The 26,850-nt window shown below is 42.8% G+C and overlaps 1 protein-coding gene across 4 annotated transcripts in view; it reads right to left on the minus strand.

The window, feature by feature from the left end:
• The window catches only part of st3gal3a (ST3 beta-galactoside alpha-2,3-sialyltransferase 3a), a 503,401-nt gene that overhangs the window by 147,305 nt on the left and 329,246 nt on the right, over nucleotides 1-26,850 (minus strand). For all 4 annotated transcript variants that reach the window (XR_011961176.1, XM_072574509.1, XM_072574508.1 and 1 more), the window contains one exon: nucleotides 23,933-24,119. Coding sequence is in view for 3 of the 4 variants with exons in the window: in XM_072574509.1 (XP_072430610.1) it covers nucleotides 23,933-24,119 (187 nt within the window). In the remaining variant the exon portion in view is untranslated. The remainder of the gene's footprint in view (nucleotides 1-23,932; nucleotides 24,120-26,850) is intronic.

Raw genomic sequence — 26,850 nt, forward strand, 5'->3', positions numbered from 1 at the left:
ACGTTATTTTTAAAACAGATTGTAAGCATCCTTTCTTTCTCCTCTGTGTTCATACCAGTATTCGCCAAATAGCAACATGCTTGGCAAAAACGAAAAATCACAATACAAAGCTATTTTAAACAACTGAAAAGCCATAAAATTATGTTTATAAGTCACAAGTCTACAACTTCTGTGTTTATATCTACTATTTTTTAAATGCTCCTTAGTTACAACTTACATTAAGGAGGCATAAAAATCCAAATGCAGATACCATTCAAGATTTTATAGCACCTGTGACATGTCTTACAGTAAACAGTTGATTTTGGACCACCCTTAGTAGATTAAGTAACATTCATGAATGGCCAAGTTTCAAACAGAATAATAGGCTTACTGGTCTGACTTGTCTTTTCTGATTCCTTACATCCAAGGATTACACTCTTAACTAAAACATACAAATCTAATTAGTAGTTCTTTAAGGGTTTTAGACAAGGTGTCAGAATTTAAAGGAAAAAATATTACAGTAGAGTGAACATTTAATACAACACGCAGCACTTAAATAATTACCAAAAGGAATCTGACAATTCAAATTTATTTAAGAGATGTTTCACTTTGCAAATAATAGCCTTCCACCATTCTAGTTCTCATGTATTAAACAATTGTTTGCCCAACATCTAGAAAGAGCAGCTATTAACATCTTTTTAGACTTGGATGCTGAACAACCGGCATCTAAAAACGGAAAGCTGAATAATGGCTAGGTACATAGAAAACAGACGCAGAAGTAAACCATTCATTCTTTTGAGCGTGCTCCATCATTCAGTATGATGATAGCTGATCATGCTTAGGGAGATACTAAATACCTTTCAGTTAAAGTATATTCCTGAGAGGAAAAGGAATTATAAAATGGTGGAAAATCATCCATGGCCTAACAAGGAAATCAAAGATAACATAAAGACAAAAACTAGGACATATATACTGTAAAAGTTTGTAGCACTCTGGAGAATTGGGAGAATTTTAAATGTCAGCAAAAGATTACTAAAAACAACATCAGCAGAGCTAAGATGAGCTACAAAAGGAAAATAACATGAACACTGATACTATAAGTATCCATAAGTATGTAAAAAGGAAGAGAATAGTGAAAATAAATGCTGGCTCTTTAGAAGATGAAAATGGCAAGGTGATAATAGGAAACTCAGAAATGATAGAGGTACTAAATCAATATTTTCTTTCTGTTTTCACAATGGAAGATAATAATTTCTTCCCAAAAACTGCAGTTACTATAGAGGAATTTGATTAAAATATTAATCAAACTGATGGGATTTAATAAACTGATGGGATTAAAAGCTTACAAGTCCCAAGAATCTGATGGCTTGCACCCTAGGAAATTAAAGGAGCTGGCAGCAGAGGCAGTGGATGCATTAGTTACAATATTCCCTGGATTCTGGAAAAGTACCAATGGATTGGAAAAATGTTAGTGTGATACCCTTGTTCACAAAAGGAGACAGGCAAAAAGTGGGAAAGTGTAGATCAGTTAGTTTGACTCTATACGGGGGAAGTTGCTGGAATCAATCATAAAGGAGGAGATAACTGAATTTGGAAAAGCAAAGCTCAATTCATCAATGTCATGATTTGGAGATGCCGGTGTTGGACTGGGGTGTACAAAGTTAAATATCACACAACACCAGGTTATAGTCCAACAGGTTTAATCGGAAGCACACTAGCTTTCGGAGCGTCGCTTCACTATCACCTGAAGAAGGAGCGACGCTCCGAAAGCTAGTGTGCTTCCAATTAAACCTGTTGGACTATAACCTGGTGTTGTGTGATTTTTACTGAAAAATGTGTTGCTGGAAAAGCGCAGCAGGTCAGGCAGCATCCAAGGAGCAGGAGAATTGACGTTTCGGGCATAAGCCCTTCTTCAGGAAGGCTTATGCCCGAAACGTCGATTCTCCTGCTCCTTGGATGCTGCCTGACCTGCTGCGCTTTTCCAGCAACACATTTTTCAGCTCTGATCTCCAGCATCTGCAGTCCTCACTTTCTCCTAGTTGTGTGATTTTTAACTTTGTTCACCAGTGTCAGCATGGTTTCAAGAAGAGCAAATCATGCTTGACAAACTTGCTAGAGTTCTTTGAAGATGTAACCAGCTAGGTGGATTATGGGGTATATCTTGACTTCCAGAAGGCATTTGACAAGGTACCACATGAAGGACTTATTCAGAAAGTCAGACCCCAGGAGCTTTGGGGTAGAGTGTTGGCTTGGATAGAAATTGGCTGATGAACAGAAAGCAGAAATGTAGGATATATGGGTCCTTTTCTGAACGGTGAACTGTAACTAGTATAACTGTAACACAGAGTTCAGTTTTGGACCTCAACTATTTACAATCTATATAAATGAGTTGTCCAACAGGGACAGAATGTAGCATAGCAAAATTTGCAGAAGCTACTTAAATGATTGGAACAACGCCAGGTGGATCTCATTGACTATGAGATCCTTGACTTTGGTTATTATCCTTGGTCAATCAGGGAGCTCTGGCTGACAGAGATAAACAGGAGATTCAGCAATTCTCCTCATTCTAGGCACTGGCTCTGAGCAAGATAGTCAGAGTCCATGTACTGTGCACGTGTAAATAAAAGGTGACTTGGTGATGGAATAATTTGGAATTATTTCAGTGGGAAAGCAGATTGAGATGGGGAGATTAAAAGTTTACAGAGGAATATTGAGAGTCCAGGAGAATGGCCCAGAATCTGGCAGATGGAATTCAATGTGGATAAATATCAGCTTGTCCATTTTGGCTGGAAAAATGAAAGGGCAAATTATTATTTAAATGGGAAGCAGATGCTAAGTGTTGTGGTTCTGTTTGCCGAGCTGGGAATTTGTGTTGCAGACATTTTGTCCCCTGTCTAGGTGACATCCTCAGTGCTTGGGAGCCTCCTGTGAAGCGCTTCTGTGATGTTTCCTCCGGCATTTATAGTGATTTGTATCTGCCGCTTCCGGTTGTCAGTTCCAGCTATCCGCTGCAGTGGCCGGTATATTGGGTCCAGGTCGATGTACTTATTGATTGAATCTGTGGATGAGTGCCATGCCTCTAGGAATTCCCTGGCTGTTCTCTGTTTGGCTTGTCCTATAATAGTAGTGTTGTCCCAGTAAAACTCATGTTGCTTGTCATCTGCATGTATGGCTGCTGAGGATAGCTGATCATGTCGTTTCATGGCTAGTTGGTGTTCATGGATGTGGATCGTTAGCTGTCTTCCTGTTTGTCCGATGTAGTGTTTTGTGCAGTCCTTGCATAGGAGTTTGTACACTACATTAGTTTTGCTCATGCTGGGTATCGGGTCCTTCATCCTGGTGAGTTGTTGTCTGAGAGTGGCTGTTGGTTTTTGTGCTGTTATGAGTCCTAGTGGTCGCAGCAGACCAGCTATCCTTAGTAGCCACACACACTGAGGGATCTGGGCATCTTTGTGCATTAATCACAGGAAGTGGGATGCAGGTGCAGCATATAATAAAAAAGGGAGTGGAATCCAAGCATTTATTGCAAAAGGACTGGATTATATAGTGTTGATGAGACCACAACTAAATAGTGTATTTACACTTGTTCTCCCTACTAGAGGAAGATGTCGGAGGCAGTTCAGAGGAGGTTCACCAGGTTGATTCCAAGGATAAAAGAGCTGTCACACAGGAGTAGTTTAATAGCTTCGGCTTGAACTTGCTGGAATTCAGAAGAACGAGGGAGGGTCCGTTTCAGGCAAATAAAACGCTATAGGGATTGATAAAGTGGATAGTGAACAGATATTCTCCCTTGTGGGACAGCCTTGAACAACAAGTCTTGGTACAGAGTGAGAAGAGGTAGGATCAAAACTGAAGTGAGGAGAAACTACTTCTCTCAGAGAGTTGTGAATCTGTGGAACTCACTGCCCCAGAGTGCAATGGAGGCAGAATCATTCAACAGATTCAAGAAAGAAACAGTTACATTTCTGACGAAGTCCTAGCCTCCTGACGCCTGGAGAAAGAATGCCACATCTTCCGCCTAGGGACCCTCTAATCACATGGCATCAACATCAATTTCACCAGTTTCCTCATTTCCCCTTGCCCCACCTTGTCCCAGGTCCAACCCTCCAATTCAGCACCGCACTCTTGAACTTCTTCCACCTGTCCATCTTCCTTCCCTCTGAGCAATCACCATCATTACCCCCCTGCATCTACCTATCACCTTCCCAGCTACCTTGCCCCCCCAGCCCCACTCTCCATCCTATTTATCTCTCAGTCCACTTGGGCACCCCCCAAATTCCTGATGAAGGGCTTATGCCCGAAACATCAACTCTCCTGCTCCTCAGATGCTGCCTGACTGCTATGCTTTTGCAGTGCCACACTTTTTGACTCTGATCTCCAGCATCTGCAGTCCCCATTTTCTCCTTGAAGGACCAAATGGCCTACTCCTGTTCCTATTTTCTACATTTCCATGACTGTCTTGCCAGCAACTTCCATGTTTCATGGAAGAGTGACAAATAACACATGGAGCTGCTCTGTATTTATCTGAAGCTATCAAAAAGGACATACTCTTCAGAATCTCCTCACTGAACTTTAAAATGTTATCCCGACTCGTGATTTTCAGTTTTGTCAGCCAGATGAATCCAGCTCAGTGCTTGATCCATTAATGTGAAAAGGCAAATCCAACTGTGGAGGTTGTAAGGCTTCTATAGTTATCAAAATATTTCAAGAAAAGTCAGTTGAATGGAGATGTTTGGAAACACAACAGATTATAAATTCATATTGTACATTTGTACATAAGTGGCAGTTCTGAATAAGAGGCATGTCAGAAATGGGCAAACTCTTTGCCATGGGGTCAGGGAGTCCAGAACCAGAGGGCATAGGTTTAGGGTGAAAGGGGAAAGATATAAAAGAGACCCACGGGGCAACGTTTTCACACAGAGGGTGATGCATGTATGGAATGAGCTGCCGGGGAAGTGGTGGAGGCTGGTACAATTGCAACATTTAAGAGGCATTTGGATGGGTATATGAATTGGAAGGGTTTGGAGGGATATGGACCGGGTGCTGGCAGGTGGGACTAGATTAGGTTGGGATATCTGGTCGGCATTGACAGGTTGGACCGAAGGATCAGTTTCCATGCTGTACATCTCTATGACTCTATGAATGAGGTGAATACTAAGCAAGGGTAAAATCACAAAGTCTATAGATTCACCGGCTGGAACTGAAATTGGAGGATTTGAAGAGAGAAAGATCAAACCAAACGTCAGATCAAGACCTGACACAGACGTCAAAAGAGAAAATGCTGGAAAATCTCATCAGGTCTGGCAGCATCTGTAAGGAGAGAAAAGAGCTGACCTTTCGAGTCGAATTGAGCCTTTGACAAAGCTTTGGGGAGAAAGTAGCATAGAGTACTATAGGTGAGTGGGGGAGGGGATGAAGGCGATAGGTTGGTGGGGGTGGGGGGGGAGGATGGAGTGAATAGGTGGAAAAGAAGGTAGGAGAACTCATGGGGACAGTGCTGAGCTGGAAGTTGGGAACTGCGGTGAGATGGGGGAAGGGGAAATGAGGAAACTGTTGAAATCCATATTGAAGCCCTGGGGTTGAAGTGTTCTGAGGCAGAAGATGAGGCATTCTTCCTCCAGGCGTCTGGTGGTGAGGGAGTGGTGGTGAAGGAGGCCCAGGACCTCCATGTCTTTGGCAGAGTGGGAGGGAGAGTTGAAATGTTGGGCCACGGGGCGGTGTGGTTGATTGGTGCAGGTGTCCCGGAGATGTGCCCTAAAGCGCTATGCTGGGAGGCGCCCAGTCTCCCAAATGTAGAGGAGACCGCATCAGGAGCAACGGATACAATAAATGATATTGGTGGATATGCAGGTAAAACTTTGATGGATGTGGAAGGCTCCTTTAGGGCCTTGGATAGAGGTGAGGGAGGAGGTGTGGGTGCAGGTTTTGCAATTCCTGCTGCAGCTGGGGAAAGTGCCAGGATGGGAGGGTGGGTTGAAGGGGGGGCGAGGACCTAACCAGGTAGTCATGGAGGGAACGGTTTTTGCGGAAGGTGGAAAGGGGTGGGGAGGGAAATATATTTCTGGTGGTGGGGTCTGTTTGGAGGTGGCGGAAATGTTGGTGGATGATTTGGTTTATGTGAAGGTTGGAAGGTGGAAGGTGAGCACCAGGTGCGTTCTGTCCTTATTACAGTTGGAGGGGTGGGGTCTGAGGGCGGAGGTGCGGGATGTGGACGAAATGCGTTGGAGGGCATCTTTAACCACGTGGGAAGGGAAATTACGGGCTCTAAAGAAGGAGGCCATCTGGTGTGTTCTGTGGTGGAACTGGTCATCCTGGGAGCAGATACGGCGGAGGCAGAGGAATTGGGAATACGGGATGGCATTTTTGCAGGAGGTAGGGTAGGAGGAGGTGTAATTCAGGTAGCTGTGGGAGTCGGTGGGTTTGAAAAAATGTTGGTATCAAGTCGTTCGTCATTAATGGAGATGGAGAGGTCCAGGAAGGGGAGAGAGGTGTCAGAAATGGTCCAGGTAAATTGAAGGTCAGGGTGGAATGTGTTGGTGAAGTTGATGAATTGCTCAACCTCCTCGCGGGAGCACGAGGTGGCACCAATGCAGTCATCAATGTAGCGAAGGAAGAGGTGGGGAGTGGTGCCGGTGTAATTACGGAAGATCAACTGCTCTACGTAGCCAACAAAGAGACAGGCATAGCTGGGGCCCATACGGGTGCCCATGGCTACCCCTTTGGTCTGGAGGAAGTGGGAGGATTCAAAGGAGAAATTGTTAAGGGTGAGAACCAGTTCAGCCAAACGAATGAGAGTGTCGGTGAAAGGGTACTGTTGGGGACGTCAGGAGAGGAAGAAACGGAGGGCTTGGAGGCCCTGGTCATGGCGAATGGAGGTGTAGAGGGATTGGATATCCATGGTGAAGATGAGGCATTGGGGGCCGGGGAAACGGAAGTCTTGGAGGAGATGGAGGGCATGGGTGGTGTCTGGAACGTATGTGGGGAGTTCCTGGACTAGGGGGGATAGGACAGTGTTGAGGTAGGTAGAAATGAGTTCAGTGGGGCAGGAGCATGCTGAGACAATAGGTCAGCCAGGGTGGTCAGGCTTGTGGATCTTGGGAAGGAGGTAGAACCGGGCAGTGCGGGGTTCCCGGACTATGAGGTTGGAAGCTGTGGGTGGGAAATCTCCGAGGTGATGAGGTTCTGTGGGAGATGATGGTTTGGTGATGGGGGGGGGGGGGGGTGGGGCCATGGTCGAAGGGGCGGTAGGAAGAGGTGCCCTCAAGTTGGAGTTTGGCTTCAGCGGTGTAAAGGTCAATGCGCCAGACTACCACTCCGCCTTCTTTATCTGCTGGTTTGATGGTGAGGTCAGGATTGGAGCAGAGGGATTGGAGGGCTGCGCGTTGTGAGGGTGAGAGGTTGGAGTGGAGGAGGGGAGGAGACAGGTTGAGACGGTTAATGTCCTGGCGGCAGTTGGAAATGAAGAGGTTGAGGGCGGGTAATAGGCCAGTGCGGGGTATCCAGGTGGATGCAGTGTGTTGGAGGTGGGCAAAGGGGTCCTCGGAAGGTGGGCAGGAGTCCTGATTGTGAAAGTAAGCTCGGAGGCAGAGGAGGCGGAAGAAGTGGTCGACGTCACAGCGTGTATTACATTAATTAATGCGTGGACTGAGGGGGATGAAGGTGAGTCCTTTGCTGAGGACTGATCGTTTATCCTCAGTGAGGGGAAGGTCTGGAGGGATGGTAAAATCTCGGCAGGGCTAGGAGCTGGGATCTGGTGTGGGTGTGGAGCTGGGCGTGGGGGTGGAGCCGGTAACTGGAGTGGGTGTGATGGTGGAGGGAATGGGGGTGGAGGCATGAGAAGGGGTTGTGTTCCCCTTAGGGTTCTGGGGGGCGGGAATGGTGACAGTGGGATCTGTGGGGGGCGTGTCAGCAGAATGCAGGTGAGTGGCATTGGTGGGGGCGGAAGTGGTGGCAGACACGGCAGTGGGGGGGGGGGCGGAAGTCACTGAGCGTGTGACATCAGCGCTGATGTGAGGGGCGGAAGTGATGTCACATGTGGTGCATGTGGAATTGTGATGCATGTGGAATTGTGAGGGGTGGAAGTGGCTGTGGGAGTGGCCATGATGGGGCGGAAGTGACATCATCAATCAGCGTGGGGGTGGCAGCTGCACCAGCCGCATGGCTAATGGCGTCTGAGCAGTTCCAGAGGCCAGGGGAATCTACTGGAATGTTTGAGGAGCACTGGTTATGGAGGTGGGTCGATAAAAGGTTGTTGTACTTACAATTTTTGATTTTTGAGATGGATTTGAAATACTGTTTGTTGAGAGTATGAATTCTCCTGAGGATGTAGTACAGAGTGGGTCCTTTGCAATTCTGAGAGAGTTTGGCCCTCAGCTGAGGCAGGGCAGACTGTAGAGAGGTTAGGTGCCGGCGCATTGCTGCGAGTGTGGAGTGGAGGATCTTGAAGGAGAACTGTTGCTGGTGTTTTTGAATCTATAGTCTGTACTGTTTGTCCTGTTCGGGTCCGAACTCTGCTGGTTTAAAGGAGGTCCGGAGACTGTGTGGGATGAGTTGGTTATGATGGCAGGCACTGAGGAAGCAAATGTGGCTGTGGTAGCGAGTTTGTTTCAGGACATGGTTGAAGAGCTTCAGGGCAGAGGAAATGACCTGAGAGTTGTCGTGGGAGAGGGACTCCCTGAGATTCTTGTAGAGAGAGGAGGAAAACTTCTTCAAGACAGGCATCCTTGCAAGAGGATTCGCAGGAAGGTCCACGCCCCCCCTTCAACCCACCCTCCCATCCTGGCACCTTCCCCTGTCACTGCAGGAATTGCAAAACCTGCACCCATACCTCCTCCCTCAACTCTATCCAAGGCCCTAAAGGAGCCTTCCACTTCCATCAAAGTTTTACTTGCACATCCACCAATATCATTGATTGTATCCGTTACTCCTGATGCGGTCTCCTCTACATTGGGGAGACTGGACGCCTCCTAGCAGAGCACTTTAGGGAACATCTCCAGGACACCCGCACCAATCAACCATACCGCCCTATGGCCCAACATTTCAACTCTCCCTCCCACTCTGCCAAGGACATGGAGGTCCTGGGCCTCCTTCACCGCCGCTCCCTCAGCACCAGAAACCTGGAGGAAGAATGCCTCATTTTCTGTCTCGGAACACTTCAATCCCAGGGCATCAATGTGGACTTCAACAGTTTCCTCATTTCCCCTTCCCCCACCTCACCGCAGTTCCCAACTTCCAGCTCAGCACTGTCCCCATGACTTCTCCTACCTGCCTATCTTCTTTTCCACCTATCCACTCCACCCTCCCCCCCCGACCTTTCACCTTCATCCCCTCCCCCACTCACCTATTGTACTCTATGCTGCTTTCTCCCCACACCCCCCCCCCCTCCCCTTTCATTTATCTCTCCACGCTTCAGGCTCTCTGCCTGTATTCATGATGAAGGGCTTTTGCCCGAAACGTCGATTTTACTGCTCCTCGGATGCTGCCTGAACTGCTGTGCTCTTCCAGCACCACTAATCCAGAATCTGGTTTCCAGCATCTGCAGTCATTGTTTTTACGGAGTAGAGAAAGGGCAGCCAGTAACGGATATTACTATGTAAACCCTGGAATTTTGTGGCATACCTAGCGGAGAATGTATCCAAACTCAAATCAGTGGGGAAAGTACAGTTTCTATATAAGGGAGTTGCCAGAAGCCGTGAGCATAAATTCAAACGGAGAATTTTAATCATTTCAGTGTTCACATATTTTTCGGGATTTTTTTTACAAAGTGATTTGAATCAGGTAGCAGTTTGGATGAGGGACAAGAGAAGAGAAAGAGAGAGAAATTTCCTGAAAAAGGAGCTGGAGAGGAAAAGCCAGAGCGGTGCTTGGCGGGTTCTCAGTTGCAGTGGTGGCAGTGCCCAGAGTGAGGACTTCTGGCTGCGGTAGTCCTGAAGGTTAGATTAGATTAATTACTTACAGTGTGGAAACAGGCCCTTCCGCCCAACAAGTCCACACCTACCCTCCGAACAGCAACCCACATTTACCCCTTCACCTAATACTAAGGGCAATTTAGCATGGCCAATTCACCTAACCTGTACATTGTTGGACTGTGGGAGGAAACCGGAGCACCCGGAGGAAACCCATGGGGAGAATATACAAACTGCAATTGCCTGAGGCAGGAATAGAACCCGGGTCTCTGGCGCTGTGAGGCAGCAGTGCTAACCACTGTGCCACCGTGCCGCCCATTGAAGTCTTGGCAAGTTTGTTGTGGCTGTTCCCAGAGCAGGGACTCTTTGATGCCCAGGACACCTTGCACAAGCCATGGAGCTGTGTTTGAAGACTTTTTATACAGAAGATGAACTCTATTTATGAAATTTGATTTTATTCTTTTGGTAATTCAAAATGGCACCTGATCGTAGCAACAAGGCACTTTTCATTGTTTTTTTTGGGTATATGTAACAACAAATAATAAATGGATAAATAAATAAACAAACAAGCAAACAAATAAATAGGTGATATCACAGAGAATCTGGTAAGAGACCTATAATTAGGGACTAATCAGAAACAGTCACAGATTCGGAACAAGTATAATAATATAGATTCAATCCAAGAAGAATTTTCTTTGCAATAAATGAAACCTAATAACTATATTAAAAATGGTAGTACAGGCGATGTGTTGTTCTTAGTAATGTCAGAGTTGGTGGCATTTCAAGCCACAGTTACCACATCTGCAGTACATCCAGGAATGGGAGAGTTACCCTGGCACTAGGTTCTGGGCAGTCACATCCTGTACCTTAAGTAATTTAAATGTGGCCACTGGTCACAGACAGGAGAGTATGACAACAAGTGAGGCACATAGAGGGATCCTGAACGTAGCACAGTTCAACAAGTATGAGGTACTTGCTCCATGTAAGGATGAGGGAAGAGCAGCAGGGAGGATGGTCAAACTGACCACTGCACTGCGGTCAAGGAAGCCATTCACTATGGCGGGGGACAAAGAAAAGTGATAGTGGTAGGGGATTCTATAATTAGGGGGATATAGCATCCTGTGTGAACAGGATTAAGTTCCACCTGGTATGTTGCTAATCTGGTGCCAAAGTGAAGGACATCTCAAATTGGCTTGAAAGGATACTGGAGAAGGAGGGGTGATTCAGCTATTCTGGTCCATTTTGGCACCAACAACATAGACAAGAATAGGCAAGAAGTCCTGTTTGTAGAATATCAGGAATTAAAAGCAAGAATATAAAACAGAACCTCATGGTTGAAAAGTCTAGATTATTATCAAAACCACGTGCAAATTGGCAAAGTGTTCAGCAGATTAGGGAAACAAATATGTGTCTAAAGAAGTGGTGTGGGAAGTGGAGGTTCCATTTCTCCTGATTTAGGAGGACAGGCATCAGTTCTGATCCAGGAGGGAACAGTACCATTACGAAGGGCTCCACCTGAACCAACATAGCACCAGGATCCGTGTACAAAAGCTCAATAGGGCGGTAACAAAGACTTCATACTAGTTAGAAGCGGGAGAGCTTAGGAGAGGTTATTAAATTTCTCAAACAAGTAAAAGGACAGACAATATCAAAATGGTCAGGAATCTAACTTCAGGCAGCAGGTAAAGGGACAACTATGAGAAGGGAAGTGTCAATGCAAGACTGAGGGTGTTGTACTTGAATGTGTGCAGAATATGAAACAAGGTAAATGTGCATGAAGCACATACTGATATTGACGGGTACAATGGTGTGGACATTACAGAGGTGTAGCCCCAAGGCAATCAGGGCAAAAGTGTAACTATTAAAGGATGTGCGTCCTATCAAAAAGATTGGCAGATGAGCAGAGGGTCAGGGTTTCCCTGTTTAGAAAAAAAATTAAGTTAACTTGATAGCATTAAACAATATAGGGTCGAAAGGCATAGAATCTGTAAAGGTAGAGTTCAGGAACCACAAAGGAAAGAAAGTCCTGAAGGGAGTTATGTACTGGCCCCAATAGGAGTCAGGATGTAGGGAAGAAAATAAATCTGAAGACAAAAAGACATGTCAGAAAAGCACCATTACAATCAAACATGAGGTTCCAATATGCAGGTGGAGTGGGGAAATCAGGTTGGTAGTGGATCCCAAGAAAACAATTCGTGAAATGTCTATGAAACTGTTTTTTTTAAGAGCAGCTCAAGGGATAGCCCACTAGGGAACAGGCAGTTCTGGATTTGGTGATGTTGATACTTTTTTTAAAATATACAAACGGTAAGACAGGCAAGTGTGGACATTGGACCACTGGAAAATCAGGCTGGAGTAGTAGTAATGGGGTCAAAAAAATGGCAAAGGAACTGAATACTTAGCATCAGTCTTTGTGGTGGGAAATATGTAGCATCCCAGAACTTCAAGAGAGTCCAGGGGCAGAGGTGAGTGTAGTGGCCATTAAGGAGAAGATGCTGAGGAAGCTGAAAAGTCCGAAGGTGGATAAATCACCAGAGTGGGTGGACTACATGCCAGTGTTCTGAAGAAGATAGCTGAGGAGATTATGGTGATGATCTTTCAGGATCACTGAAGTCAGGGAGGTTCTTAAAGGACTGAAAATTAACTAATGCAATACCCCTGTTTAAGAAAGGAGTAAGGCTGCTAAACAAAATAATGGCTGATGTTGTTAGGGGCAAGTTACTGGCAGAAGGCAGAGAAAAGATTAAAGGAGTCTTTTTCAGGATGGCAGCCAGTGACTCATGGAGTTACAGGGGTCAGTGTTGGAACCACAATTATTCACATTATGGCTTAATGAAGTGCATGAAAGAACATTGTTGCTAAATTTGCATATGATTCAAAGATAGGTGAAGGGACAGGCAGCGTCGAGGAAGTAGGGAAGCTGCAGAAGAACTTGGACAAACTAGGAGAGTGGGCAAAGTGTGAGGTTGAGACTTTGGTCGGTGGAATGGATGCTTCTAAATGAGATGCACAAAGGGAGTGAGGTTCAGAATTTTCTTAAGATTAAATCTCATGCAGATTTAGTTAGCAGTTAGGAAGGCAAATACAATATTAGTATTTGTTTCGAGAGGACAGGGATATGCTGCTGAGGCTTGAGAAACATACTAGTCATGACTGAAATGCAGAGTAGGTTCACTGCTCCTCGGATGCTGCCTGAACTGCTGTGCTCTTCCAGCAGCACTAATCCAGAATCTGGTTACCAGCATCTGCAGTCATTGTTTTTACCTCAAGGATCGAATGGCCTGATTCTCCTCCTATAGCTTATCCAAAGAACAAAAAAGCTGACAATTCATGATCACATATCTTGTTTCACCATCAAAGGTAAACTTCAACTGTTTTCTTCCCTTTTCCTGACAGAATGTGCAATTTACAATATCACATAAATAGTCTGAAAAGGTGATCAATGTTTAATACATTTTGAATGAGATGACCTAAGGACATACTGTACTAACAAGTCATCACAACATTCCACACACCTTTGATAATTAGGATTATGACACACAAAGTGACTCTAATATCTAATGGTTTAAAAAGCAAATCTTTTAAACTATTTGTTACCATCACTATCAGAAGAAAGGTTTCCCCTGAAGCAATTTCATTACCACTCTCAATGAAATTCTAAAGGTTTGGAATATTAAACCTCTTGCAATTGAAGTTCAACCATATGACAAGAATTGTGATCCACCTCTGATCTCGTTTAAAACAAAGATGTAAAAAGTTTTAAAAAAAAGTGTGGATTTAGAAGAAGTAATTTATAACAAAAACTATAAACATTGTGTTCTATTATATTTCACCTATACAGGATTATCACCCCATATAAATCCAGGTTTTCTACTAACAACTCTGACATACAAAGAGGATGTTTGCAACTAAGTCATATTGGTCCTGATTTTCTGTTGGACAAGCAGTCTTTATACCTGTAAAGATAAAAGTTGCACATGGGCACCCTGAGGAATTCCCTTCAAAGTGTAGGCTGAAGAACTTGCCCAGAAAATAGAATTTTCTGGTGGGCAATTCCTCTATGCCTCGAACCATCTGAACGTATCTCTTTAAATCACAGACTTCGGATGTTTCAATGAAATTAAGCAAAATAGTTGCTCTGAAAGGTTAGGCAATAAAGTTCATATTCTATCTCCTGAATAGCAATTAAACTGACCCCAGGCCTACCTACCATCTACATCTCCCCAGAACACTTAAATCTCCCAGGACCTGACACACCAGATGCAATCTGACCTACCCAGAGAACAGCACCTCACTCCTCTAACTGTAACTAATCCAATCTCCCCATCACTGCTGGATCTGACGCAACACCTCCGGCCCAACCCAATTCACCTCATTCCCCACCAGACCTGGAACAAATTAACTTGCTAGGCCAGATTTCTATCATCCACCCAAGCAATCCCAAACACTGAACACTTGCCATGCCACTTTGCAACCTTGCCTACTTAGTACACACTCTCCTCAGCTGCACCCTTAATATCTGGCATCTCCCCCCACACCTAGCATTCTCTGGCCTCCCAAGTTGACACTGTACTGAGCTGGAACCCTCTTCCCCAGCTGGCATCCTATTCCTAGCAACCTACCCTCGGCCTAGCTAACACCCCTCCCAGTTTGCATCCTATTTACCTGATATCCTGCCTTCTAGCTACTTGACATCCTGACCTCACGTCCATCATACTTACCTTATGTATTTATAGCTTGACAGTAGATGTCAAAGTGGCTGTCATGACTTTTATATTTCAGAATTTGGCAGCAAAGTGCTGTGGCTTGCCTTTCCCTGATGACAGATTTTCCTCTCAGTCTAAAGCATTTTCATTATGTCGACATGAGAAATTATATATAATTTGTGATGGGTAATTGGAAACAATTTCTAAATCTACCAAAACATACATTATTAAATATGGAAGAGGGCGTGAATAAATTTGCTTAACGAGCAAATCATTGGCACATGAAATTCAACAAATAAATATGAGGGAGTAGATTTTAGGAGCCAGAATAGGGAGGTTTGTAAGTTGCAAGTCTCGCAGAGATAGAGAAACAAAAGGTGACTAGAGCACAAATTCATTAAAAGTTGTTTACAAGTTAGCAAAGCTACATTAAAAAAAACAAGCAAGGTTTTATTTATGAAGGGACAGAATTGAAAAGTGGGACATTTATATTAACTTGTATCGAACCTTGGTTTGACCTCATGCAATTCAGACTGCTACATTACAAAAAGAATATACAAGCACTGAAGGGCGTACAGAAACAATTTACCTTCAAATCCAAAATTATATAGGTGTAAATATCAAAAAAGGAGAGGTCAGACTGGGTTTCTTTTTTATTTTAATTTTAATGAGGATGAATATTTCAGATTTTATCTCATTTTAGGTTTCACTGTGGCAGCTGGGGCTTGTGAATCTTGGGAAATGCATTACCAGCAAGACAGGGGGACTGCCTTTCCAGCACTGTTTATACATCAGGAGGAGCAGGATTTCTTCCGATCCTTCAAGTTAACAGAATTCCTCGCTCTTTGTCCATGATCTTCATCAATGCAGCCTTTCCTGGTTTTTCTGATGCCGCCACCACCCTTCCTTTATTTTGCAACACTATCCTCCATGTTGTGGTTCTGTTCGCCGAGCTGGGAATTTGTCTTGCATATTTGTCCAGCTCGGCGAACAGAACCACAACAACGAGCACCCGAGCTACAAATCTTCTCACAAACTTTGAACACTATCCTCCAATCACCATGTCTCACAACATTTCTGATTTATCACTGCCACTCTTTCTGATTTCCTCCTCTCCCCGTCATGGTTTTGAGTTGCCAGTAATTCTTCTGATTTTACTCCAGAGCCCCCTCCCCAAATAACTGTGGTATCCAATTTCCTCCATCCCACACCTTATGATCTTTCCCTAAACTTTCCAACCTACCACCCTACTCCATAAGAAAATAAAAACTAGGAGCAAGAGTAGGCCACCTAGCCCATAGAGCCTGCTCCATCATTCAATAAGATCATGGCTGATCTTTTTGTGGACTCAGCTCCACTTATCCATCTGCTCACCGTAACCCTTAATTCCTTTACTATTGCTTTAAAAACACTCATAGAGATAGCCTTAACTGCTTCACTGGGCAGGGAATTTCACAGATTCACAACCCTTTGGAGAAGAAGCTCCGCCTCAGCTCAGTCCTAAATCTGCTCCCCCTTATTTTGAGGCTATGCCCCCTAGCTTTTGTTTCACTCATCAGTGGAAACCTCCCTGCTTCTATCTTATCTATTGCTTTCATTTGTTTCTATAAGATCTCCTCATACTCTTTGAAATTCCAATGAGTAGAGTCCCAATTTACTCAGTCTCTCCCAGGATGGTGCAGGAGGGAGGGTTTTGAATTCCTGGATAACTAGGGTTCTTTTGGGGTTAGGTGGGACCTCTACAAACAGGATTGTCTTCACTTGAACCAGAGGGGTACCAATATCCCTGGGGGGAGTATTTGCTAATGCTCATCGGTTGGGTTTAAACTAATTCAGCAGGGGGAGAGGAACCTAAATTGTAGTTCACGTACAAAGACGTTTCAGAGTCGGGACGTCTGAAAATAAGGTTTCAGGGTCGAAAGAGGGGACCGACAAGCAAGACATTGGTTTGAAGTGTATATATTTCAAGACCAGGAGCATCCGGAATAAAATGGGTGAACTTGCAGCATGGGTTGGTACCTGGGATTTCGATGTTGTGGCCATTTCAGAGACATGGGTAGAGCAGGGACAGGATTGGTTGTTGTGGGTTCTGTGATTCAGAGATTTCAGGATGAACAGAGAAGATGGTAAAAGAAGTAGGGGTGTGATATTGTTAGTCAAGGAGAGTATTACGGCTGCAGAAAGAACGTTTGAGGACTCGTCTACTGAGGTAGTATGGGCTGAGATTAGAAACAGGAAAGGAGGTCACCCTGTCAGGACTTTTCTATAAGCCTCTGAATAGTTCCAGAGATTTAGAGGAAAGGATAGCAAAGATGATTCTCAATAAGAGCAAGAGTGACAGAGTAGTTGTTATGGGGGGCTTTAACTTTCCAAATATCGAATGGGAATACAATAGTTCAAATACTTTAGATGGGTTAGTTTTTGTCCATTGTATACAGGAGGGTTTTCTGACACAGCATGTAGAAAGGTCAACACGGGGTGAGGCCACATTATGTTTGGTACTGGGTAATGAACCCAGCCAGGTGTTAAACTTGGAGGTAGGTGAACACTTCGGTGATAGTGACCACAATTCGGATATGTTTACTTTAGCAATGGAAAGAGATAGGTATGTACCTGAGGGTAAGAGCTACAGCTGGGGGAAAGGCAATTACGATGCGCTTAGACAAGATTTAGGATACGTAAGATGGGGAAAGAAACTGCAATAAATGGGGAACAATAGAAATGTGGAGCCTATTCAAGGAACAGCTACGGTGTGTCCTTGGTAAGTATGCATCTGTCAGACAGGGAGAAAGTTGTCAAGCGCAGGAGCCATGGTTTACTAAGGAAGTTGAATCTCTTGTCAAGAGAAAGAAGGCAGCTTATGTTAGGATGAGATGTGAAGGCTCAGTTAGGGCAATTGAGAATTACAAGGTAGCCAGGAGACAGCAAAGACCAGTGAAGAGGGGACATGAGAAGTTGTTGGCAGATAGGATCAGGGAAAACCCTAAAGCTTTCTATAGGTATATAAGCAATAAAAGAATGAACATGGTAAGATTAGGACCAATCAAGGACAGTAGTGGGAGGTTGTGCATGGAGTCAGAGGAGATAAGGGAAGTGCTAAATTAATATTTTTCGTCAGTATTCACACTGGAAAAAAACAATGTTGCCGAGGAGAATACTGAAAAAACAGGCTACGAGACTAGATGAGATTCATGTTCACAAGGAGGAGGTGTTAGAAATTCTGGAAAGTGTGAAAATAGATAACTCTCCTGGGCTGGAATGGATTTATTGTGGGATTCTCTGGGAAGCCAGGGTGGAAATTGCCGAGCCTTTGGTTTTGATCTTTAAGTCGGCATTGTTTACAGGAATAGTACCAGAAGACTGGAGGATAGCAAATGTTCAAGAAGGGGAGTAGAGACAACCTTGGCAATTACAGATTAGTGAGCCTTACTTTGGTTGTGGGTAAAGTGTTGGAAAAGGTTGTAAGAGATAGGATTTATAATTATCTAGAGAGGGATAAGTTGATTAGGGATAGTCAATACAGTTTTGTGAAGGGTAGTTTGTGCCTCACAAACCTTATTGAGTTCTTCGAAAAGGTGACCAAACAGGTGGCTGAAGGTAAAGCAGTTGATGTGGTGTATATGGATTTTAGTAAGGCACGGTGGCACAGTGGTTAGCACTGCTGCCTCACAGCGCCAGAGACCCGGGTTCAATTCCTACCTCAGGCGACTGTGTGGAGTTTGCACGTTCTCCCCGTGTCTGCATGGGTTTCCTCTGGGTGCTCCACTTTCCTCCCACACTCCAAAGATGTGCAGGTCAGGTGAATTGGCCATGCTAAATTGCCCATAGTGTTAGGTAAGGGGTAAGTGTAGGGGTATGGGTGGGTTGCGCTTCGGTGGGTCGGGGTGGACTTGTTGGGCCGAGTTTAGTTACTAGTGGTGTACCACAAGAATCTGTTTTGGGTCCACTGCTGCTTGTCATTTTTATAAACAATGTGGCTGAGGGCGTAGAAGTGTTAGTAAATTTGTGAATGACACTAAGGTCAGTACAGTTGTGGATAGTGCTGAAGGATGTTGCAGGTTACAGAGGGACATAGATAAGCTGCAGAGCTGGGGTGAGAGGTGACAAATGGAGTTTAATGCGGAAAAGTGTGAGGTGATTCACTTTGGAAAGAGTAACAGGAATGCAGAGTACTGGGCTAATGGCAAGATTCTTGATAGTGTGGATGAGTAGAGAGATCTCGGTGTCCATGTACATAGATTCCTCAAAGTTGCCACCCAGGTTGATAGGGCTGTTAATAAGGCATACGGTGTGACAGCTTTTATTAGTAGAGTGATCGAGTTTCAGAATCATGAAGTCATGCTGCAGCTGTACAAAATTCTGCTGCGGCCGCTCTTAAGAATATTGCGTGCAGTTCTGGTCTCAGAAGACTGGAGGTTGGCGAACGTGATACCACTATTAAAGAAAAGGTGGTAAGGACAAGTTAGCGAACTATAGACCGGTGAGCCTGATGTCGTTGGTAGGCAAGTTGTTGGTGGGAAAACTAAGGGATGGGCTTTACACATATTTGGATGGGCAAGAACTGATTACAGATAGTCAACATGGCTTTGTGCATGGGAAATCACGTCTCATGAACTTGATTGAGTTTCTTGAAGTGGTAGGTGTGATCTATATGGACTTCAGTAAGGCGTTTAACAAGGTTCCCCATGGGAAATTGGTTAGCATGGTTAGATCTCATGAATAACAAGGAGAACTAGCCATTTGGATACAGAACTGGCTCAAAGAGAGAAGACAGAGGGTGGTGGTGGAGGGTTGCTTTTCAGACTGAAGGCCTGTGACCATTGGAGTGCCACAAGGATCAGCGCTGGGTACACTACTTTTCATCATTTATATAAATGATTTGGATGTGAATATAGGAGGCATAGTTGGGAAGTTTGCTGCAGATGACACCAAAATTGGAGGTGTAGTAGACGGCGAAGGAGGTTACCTCAGATTGCAATGGGATCATGATCAGATGGGCCAATGGGCTGAGGAGTGGCAGATACAGTTTTAATTTAGATAAATGCGAGGTGCTGCATTTTGGAAAAGTAAATCAGAGCAGGACCTATGCACTTAATGGTAAGGAGGTGGGGAGTGTTGCTGAACAGAGATCTTGGTGTGCAGGTTCATAGTTCCTTGAAAGTCGCAGGTAGACAGGATAGTGAAGCAATCGTTTGGTATGCTTTCCTTTATTGATCAGAGTATTGAGTATAGGAGTTGGGAGGTCATGTTGCGCCTGTACAGGATGTTGGTTCGGCCACTTTTGGAATATTGTGTGCAATTCTGGTCTCCTTCCTATTGGAAGGATGTTGTGAAACTTGAAAGGGTTCAGAAAAGACTTACAGGGATGTTGTCTGATTTCGAGGATTTGAGTTATAGGGAGGGGCTGAATTGGCTGGGTCTGTTTTCCCAAGACATCGGAGGCTGAGGGGTGACCTTATAGAGTTTTATAAAATCATGAAGGGCATGGATAGGATAAATAGATAAAGTCTTTTCCCTGGGGTGGGGGAGTCCAGAACTAAAGGGCATAGGTTCAGGGTGAGAGGGGAAAGATATAAAAGGGACCTAAGGGACAAAGTTTTCACAAAAAGGGTGGTGCGTGTATGAAATGAGCTGCCAGAGAAAGTGGTGGAGGCTGATACAATTGCAACATTTAAAAGACATCTGGATGGGTATATGAATAGGAAGGGTTTAGAGGGATATGGGCCAAGTGCTGGTAAATAGGACGAGATTAGGTTGGAATATCTGGTTGGCATGGACAAGTTGAACCAAAGGGTCTGCTTCTGTGCTGTACATCTCTATGACTCTCTGACTAAGTTGAGAAAACATTTCTTCACTCAGCGTGATGCACCGATGGAATTTGCTACCTCAGAAGGCTAGACCACTGAGCATATTCAGGAAAGAGATTCATAAATTTTTAGGCATCAAGGGTATGGAGAGAAAGCAGGAATATGGTGTTGAGATTGTGACAGCCACGATCATATTGAATGGTAGAGCAAGCTTGAAGGGCCAAATGACCTACTCCTGCTTTTCGTTTCTATGTTTTGTGTCTGGTCCTGTAGGAGGACGTTATTCCATCAAGCTTAGCCAAAATTAGCACTAAACACAATGGGAAAAGTAACATATTTGGCTATATTAAGACTTCACTAGTAACGGCTGACCTAATGCTCTGAATCTGTACAAACTGTGCTGTGCAAAAGAGAGAAGTTATTTGTTCCAAACCTGATGATGTTCAAAGGTAGTGTGAACCAACATTATACCAAGAAGCAGGGCTGAACATGATGAAAAAATGTGTCAAATCCTCTATGTTTTTCATTGGTTTCTCAGTGTTTCTTCAGTGTAATATTTCAACAAATTCAATACCCCTGGACTGTCTTTCTATGGATAAGTTTAACACTCATCTAAACTTGACATTAGAAATATCCATTTCATGCCTGATACTTTCAGAAAGATACAGATTTAGTCTCTCACTGGAATTTTATTGAAGGCTATATTACCTACTGTAATGTGCTAAAGATAGTGCGTTTTGAAAAGATTTGTAGCTCAGGTTGAGGTTCTGGATGTAGGTTTGCTCGCTGGGCTGGAAGGTTCGTTTTCAGACATTTCGTCACTATACTCGGTAACATCTCCAGTGAGCCTCTGAATGAAGCACTGGAGGTGTAGCCCCTTTCTATTTATATGTTTGAGATTCCTAAATCAAAGACATCTTGGAAACAACTGCCAGACTACTCAGACTCCTTGGCATCATAGTAGCCCACAAACCCACCAACACACTAAAACTGCAGTTAATGAACTTGAAAGACCCTGTACAGACAACAAGCAAAACTAATGTGATTTACAAAATACCTTGCAAGAACTATAACAAACACTACATTGGAAAAAACAGGCAAAAAACTAGCCACCAGGATACATGAACATTAACTAGCCACAAAACGACATGACCCACTGTTGCTAGTATCCTTACATACGGATAAGGAAGGACACCACTTCGACTGTGACAACACATCTATCCTAGCACAAGCCAAACAGAGACATGGACGAGAATTCCTCAAAACATGGCATTCCAACTGGAATTCTATCAACAAACGCATTGACATGGATCCTATTTACCACGCCTTGAGAAAAAGAACAGGAAATTGTGTCACCACAGGAAATGACATCACCAACCCAAGGAAACTCAAACATATAAATGGAAATCGGGCTATACCGTCAATGCTTCATTCAGAGGCTCATTGGAGATCTTACCTAGTATGGTGATGAAATGTCTGAAAGTGAACCTTCCAGCTCAACAAGCAAACCTATATCCATGTGCTAATGAGATGTGAGGAGCGAGCACCATAAATCCCCCACTTTTAGCAAGGCATTGAGTGAAAGAGAATTGTTCAGTACTTCATTAAGCTCCACCATTTTTTGAGCTCACAATCCACAACACTGTGAATGAGATGCTGATCAGACCTACTTTACTCAGGCAAATCTATTCAACCACACTCTTGGACATGTGGGCAGTTGTGCCACTATTGGCTCATACGTTTGATCTTCTGTTCAGTCATGGTATTTATGTGGCTGGTCCTATTGAATTTTCCCACAATGTTAATGCTCATGGTATTAATGGAGGACTTGGCATTTATAATGGCATTGAATATGAAATAGAGTGGTTAAGTCCACTCTTGTGAGAGGTGGTCATTCCAGGTACTTGTGTGGCATGTTAGTTGCCACTCATTTGCCAAGTCAAGCTGCTTTTTAAGTCTAGCTGCATGCCGTTTCTTTCTAGTTTTTGATGATAGAAATTGTTCCAACATCGTCTTCAAGCTTTGCAGTCAAGCAGCTATCAAAATATTTCACACAGGCTATTCACAAATTGTTTCAACTTACACTGCAAGCATGGCCGTACAAAAATAAATTAAAGGGGCTGCACTTTTAAATCAATTATGCACTGCAAAAATGAAACAATATGAGAATGTGTTGTTTAGGCACGATCTCAAAATAAAGCATCAAGTACAGGGAATTTGCAAAAGCAATTTCCAAGGTTTCAGTCCCAAAATAAGAACAAAATTAAGAATCCAACCTATATTTATCAGTTTAAAGTGCAAGAAAAGCACACACACAATTCCGTTTGCAAGTTACATATCTGGCTGTACTTCAGCATGGCAGCATTTTACTGAGTGCATAAAGGAGTAAGAATACAGCATAACAGACTACCACCATTATTTCCCATTCTTGTATGCCAAAATTACGTATCTTTCTTAATGTAACAACAATATATTGAAGTCACACAATCTAAATTACTTTCTATATTGGAAAGTGACACCATCACAGAGCGCTAAATACAAACAAGTTTGTTGTAGCAATGGTGTTAAATCTCACTAGTAAGCATAGAAACTACAGTATTAAAGATTGTATGCAAAAATGACTAAGATTAAGTAAAACTGGTACTGTACATTTAAATGATCATGCTGAGACTTCTGACACTGTCAAATTCTAAATACAAACAGTGATGGTTCCTAATGTGAAGCAGATAATTTTGATCTTGACTGCAGAAAAAGTATAATCAAGTACTATTAACAAATTTCAGCATATTCCATTTCATAAATAGCATACCTAAAGGCTACTGGTATACTTACAGTTCTTACTGAGGGATAATCAATCTACTATTTCTCCTCACGTGCTATTCTATAGAACATCAGATAACTCATCAATGGCAGAATAAACAGAATTATTATCCAAGCTTTAAGTCTTTTGTAGAGAAGCAAATATTTACTATATTCTAATTCATTGCCAGCATAATGACAGTTGGCATGAGATCTGAAACATTTTCAAAATTCTCCAAATGTTATTGAAAAGCAAATACATAGTTATCGGCAGACAGTTAAGTCTTCTATTATAGTACCGAGCTAGGCAGATGAACTTGTTCAAAACTATTGGACACTATAATCATTTACAGTTTATTTATGCCTGTTATATTTTATGACTATTAAGATTAATTCTTATTATCACCACTACTGATGAAACGTTGCCTCTGTTGTCACTCCCAATGAAGCCTACTATTTGTTCTGATGGTCTCTGAAGTCTGATAATGTACTCTGGTTATTCAAGAATTCACCTTGTTCATGTTACGTCAACAGGGAATAATTAATAAGAAATTTCCAATGTGCATTTTATTCAGTGAATCATATTTAACATTTTCCATTCAAGTAAAAGAACTGAACCTGAAAATTTACTATACCAGACATTTAATAGGCCAGAATCACAAAACATAACAATCTAGTCTGCTGTGCCTTTATTGTTCAGACAATGCCACGAACACACATGAAGGAGAATTCTTACCACTTTTTCTTTGTAAACAATATATTTCAGCCATTTGAAATCTTGAGGTTTGAATCCAGCAAACACAAAAAGTGAGTCCTTCTCATAACGAGCTGGCTTTTGTATGGCACCTTCTGGATATGTAATTCGAAGAGTTGTCTTTGCTCCAACATCTTTTTCAAAACCTTTCACAGGGGCTTCGTTTAATCTGCAGTAGAAATGAACAAGAATTTAGTAATAATGAAAAGTTTTTTTGTTTGCTCACTGTGTGTTTTATAAGTGCATGACCACTGTGACTGGCAAAATCACCCTTTCACCAGCTAAAGGTACTGCTCTCTTTTACACAGCCACAATTTTAAGTAACTGGATTTGGTAAAGCTCTCAATTTTCAATCCTCATACTCTTTATTCCTTTCATCACCACAATATGCTACTTGAACTTCTTTCTTCTTTGATTAATAAATGAGGTATCTGCAAATGTAAATGTCATTTTGTGAATGAATAAAGTTATTTTCTAATTTATGCTTGAGCTGTTCCTCATTTATGCACGCACACTGATTTCTTGTTTCATCACTCACTGAATTAATGTCTTTCCCCTTGTTCTCAAATTTATCCAAGGCTTCATCTTACTTTTTTTTATCTTTGTTTATCTATAGCATTGCTCTTGTCTCAGTGTTTGGTCTTCTGACTCATGTCTTTAGTGCATACTCCTTACCTGTGCCTTAACACCTATGTCAGAATCTTCGACCATCATTCTACTCCATTAGAATTTCATAAGCACCGTCATGCAATTAATTTATGCTTTAATAAAAAGCTGAAAATGAACTCTGCTTTTGGTTTCATTTCCTTTCTCTCCCTTTATAAATTATTTTCTTACCTAGACAGTTTTGATTTATTCAGAGTGGGATAGAAAATAAATCAAAACTAATTTATTGTGGCAGATGCCACTACAGGGTGAAATTAAAAAAAGAGGCAATCAAAGGTGATTCAATACAGGTTTACAAAATTATAGCGAGTACAGAAAATTGATTTGGGCAAATTAATCAATATGGAGAAAATGTTCATAAATATAAAAAAAATTTAAAAATAGAAAATGTGGAAAAAGCAAATTGTATTACACAAAAGATAATAGTTAAAAGGATAAGTTTCCATGCAAGATCATTGAAGTAAAGAGCGTAAATTTATTTATGAGATATCTTCAGGAGGAGAAAGAGGTGAAAAGAAATACCAAGTAGGAACGAAGCCAAGTTTGAGATTAGTCAAAACAGAGACTGATATTAATTGAACCACATGACTTATTATCAATACCTACATGGCAATTGATCTACAATTATATACTAACATTAGAAATATTGTAACTAAGAAACTTCCATGAAGGTAATAGAGACAAAACTGAAAATATTACTACAAAGTTATATTCAAGACATAGGTCTTTTGTTCAAAAAATTCAATTTATTGCAAAGTGCTGTTTTGGGTCCAAAGTGACATTCATACCAATGTATATACTTTTTGCAATGGCTATAATGGATGCCATTTTAAGAGGTCACTTATGTGGGTGCTGGCCTTGAATACTGCAAGTTTGCACAATAGGCAGATCATGTTAATCTGATGTTACCCTATTGAAGGTGTTTTCAGATTGACTGCTGTGGCTAGCCTATGCCCTGAAGCTCACACAGCTGGATGTGCAATTGTCCAACAGCAAGAAGGACCTCTTCACCAGTGTTACTGATAAGAATCATCAATCACTTTCAGGCTAATCCCTGTCTGTTGCCAGGTTAGAAGTAGTATTTAGTTATTTCTGCTGCTACTTAATTGAAGAAGTCTACTGGGACTGGTGTGGCATGTGGTTCTCATTTCAAGGATTCTCCTCAGTTTCTGTGCTGTGTTTCTATCTCTTTATCCTTCCTGCTTTATAGGGGGAAAGAGCAAAGGATAAGCAGCTGCAAGAGGGATGGAGGAAGAGAAGGATTCTCTGTGTGATGCAACATGGAGGATTTCTCCAAGCACAGCCTCAGCAAGTATGTTACACCTCCACTTCACTAAAGAGTGCTCAGTGAAATATGCCACTTGTTGAGGCATCCCTGCAGCCTCATCCATGAGCAATGGATGCTCAGTTATTGAGTACATTCTAATAACCTACAGGGCAACCAGAACCATCAAAAACCTAAATAATCAAGAACTGAGACAGGGAGTTGACCATTCAGCCCATAGCACCTGCTCCGCTATTCAATAGAATCACAGCTGATCCAATACTTCTTAGTCCATTTTCCTGCAATTTGCACGTAACCCATGATTTCCCAACTGATCAAGAATCTATCTGTATCAGCCTTAAAGGTACATAAAGGCTCTGCGCCTCCTCCCCAAAAATCTCTGTGGCAAGGAGTTTCAAAGACTCTCAACCCTCTGAGAAAAGAGTTTCCTCTTCATTTCAGTTTTATATTGACACCCCTTTACTTTGAAATATCCCTTCTAGTTTCTTCCCATGGTCCAAAGATGTGCAGGATAGATGGACTGGCCATGCTAAATTGCCCACAGTGTCCAGGATTGTGTAAACTTGGTAGATTAGCTATGGTAAATGCAGGATTACAGGGCGAGGGTAGGGTATGGTGTGGGGTTTTGGCAGACTCGATAGGCAAATGGCCTCTTTCTGCATTGTGGGGATGCTATGGTTCTAGTTATATTCTATGTCAGACAAATGCAAGTTTAGGACCTGCATCTCAATTATTATTTCAGTATTAAGAAGTCTCTAACCACTGCTACTTTGGTTTATAGACTGTGCATGCTATCAAGCCTTGGAGGATAGGAAACTGCAAAATCCTATTAGCTGCAACTAGTTTTTAAAAAATCATTTACAGGATGAGGGCATCCACGACCTCTAATTGTTAAGACTCAACCGCATTGCTGAGGATCTGGAGTCAGTGACATGTACGTAAGGATGAT

Source organism: Chiloscyllium punctatum, chromosome 7 (assembly GCF_047496795.1).
Source record: "Chiloscyllium punctatum isolate Juve2018m chromosome 7, sChiPun1.3, whole genome shotgun sequence".
Classification (NCBI taxonomy): domain Eukaryota; kingdom Metazoa; phylum Chordata; class Chondrichthyes; order Orectolobiformes; family Hemiscylliidae; genus Chiloscyllium; species Chiloscyllium punctatum.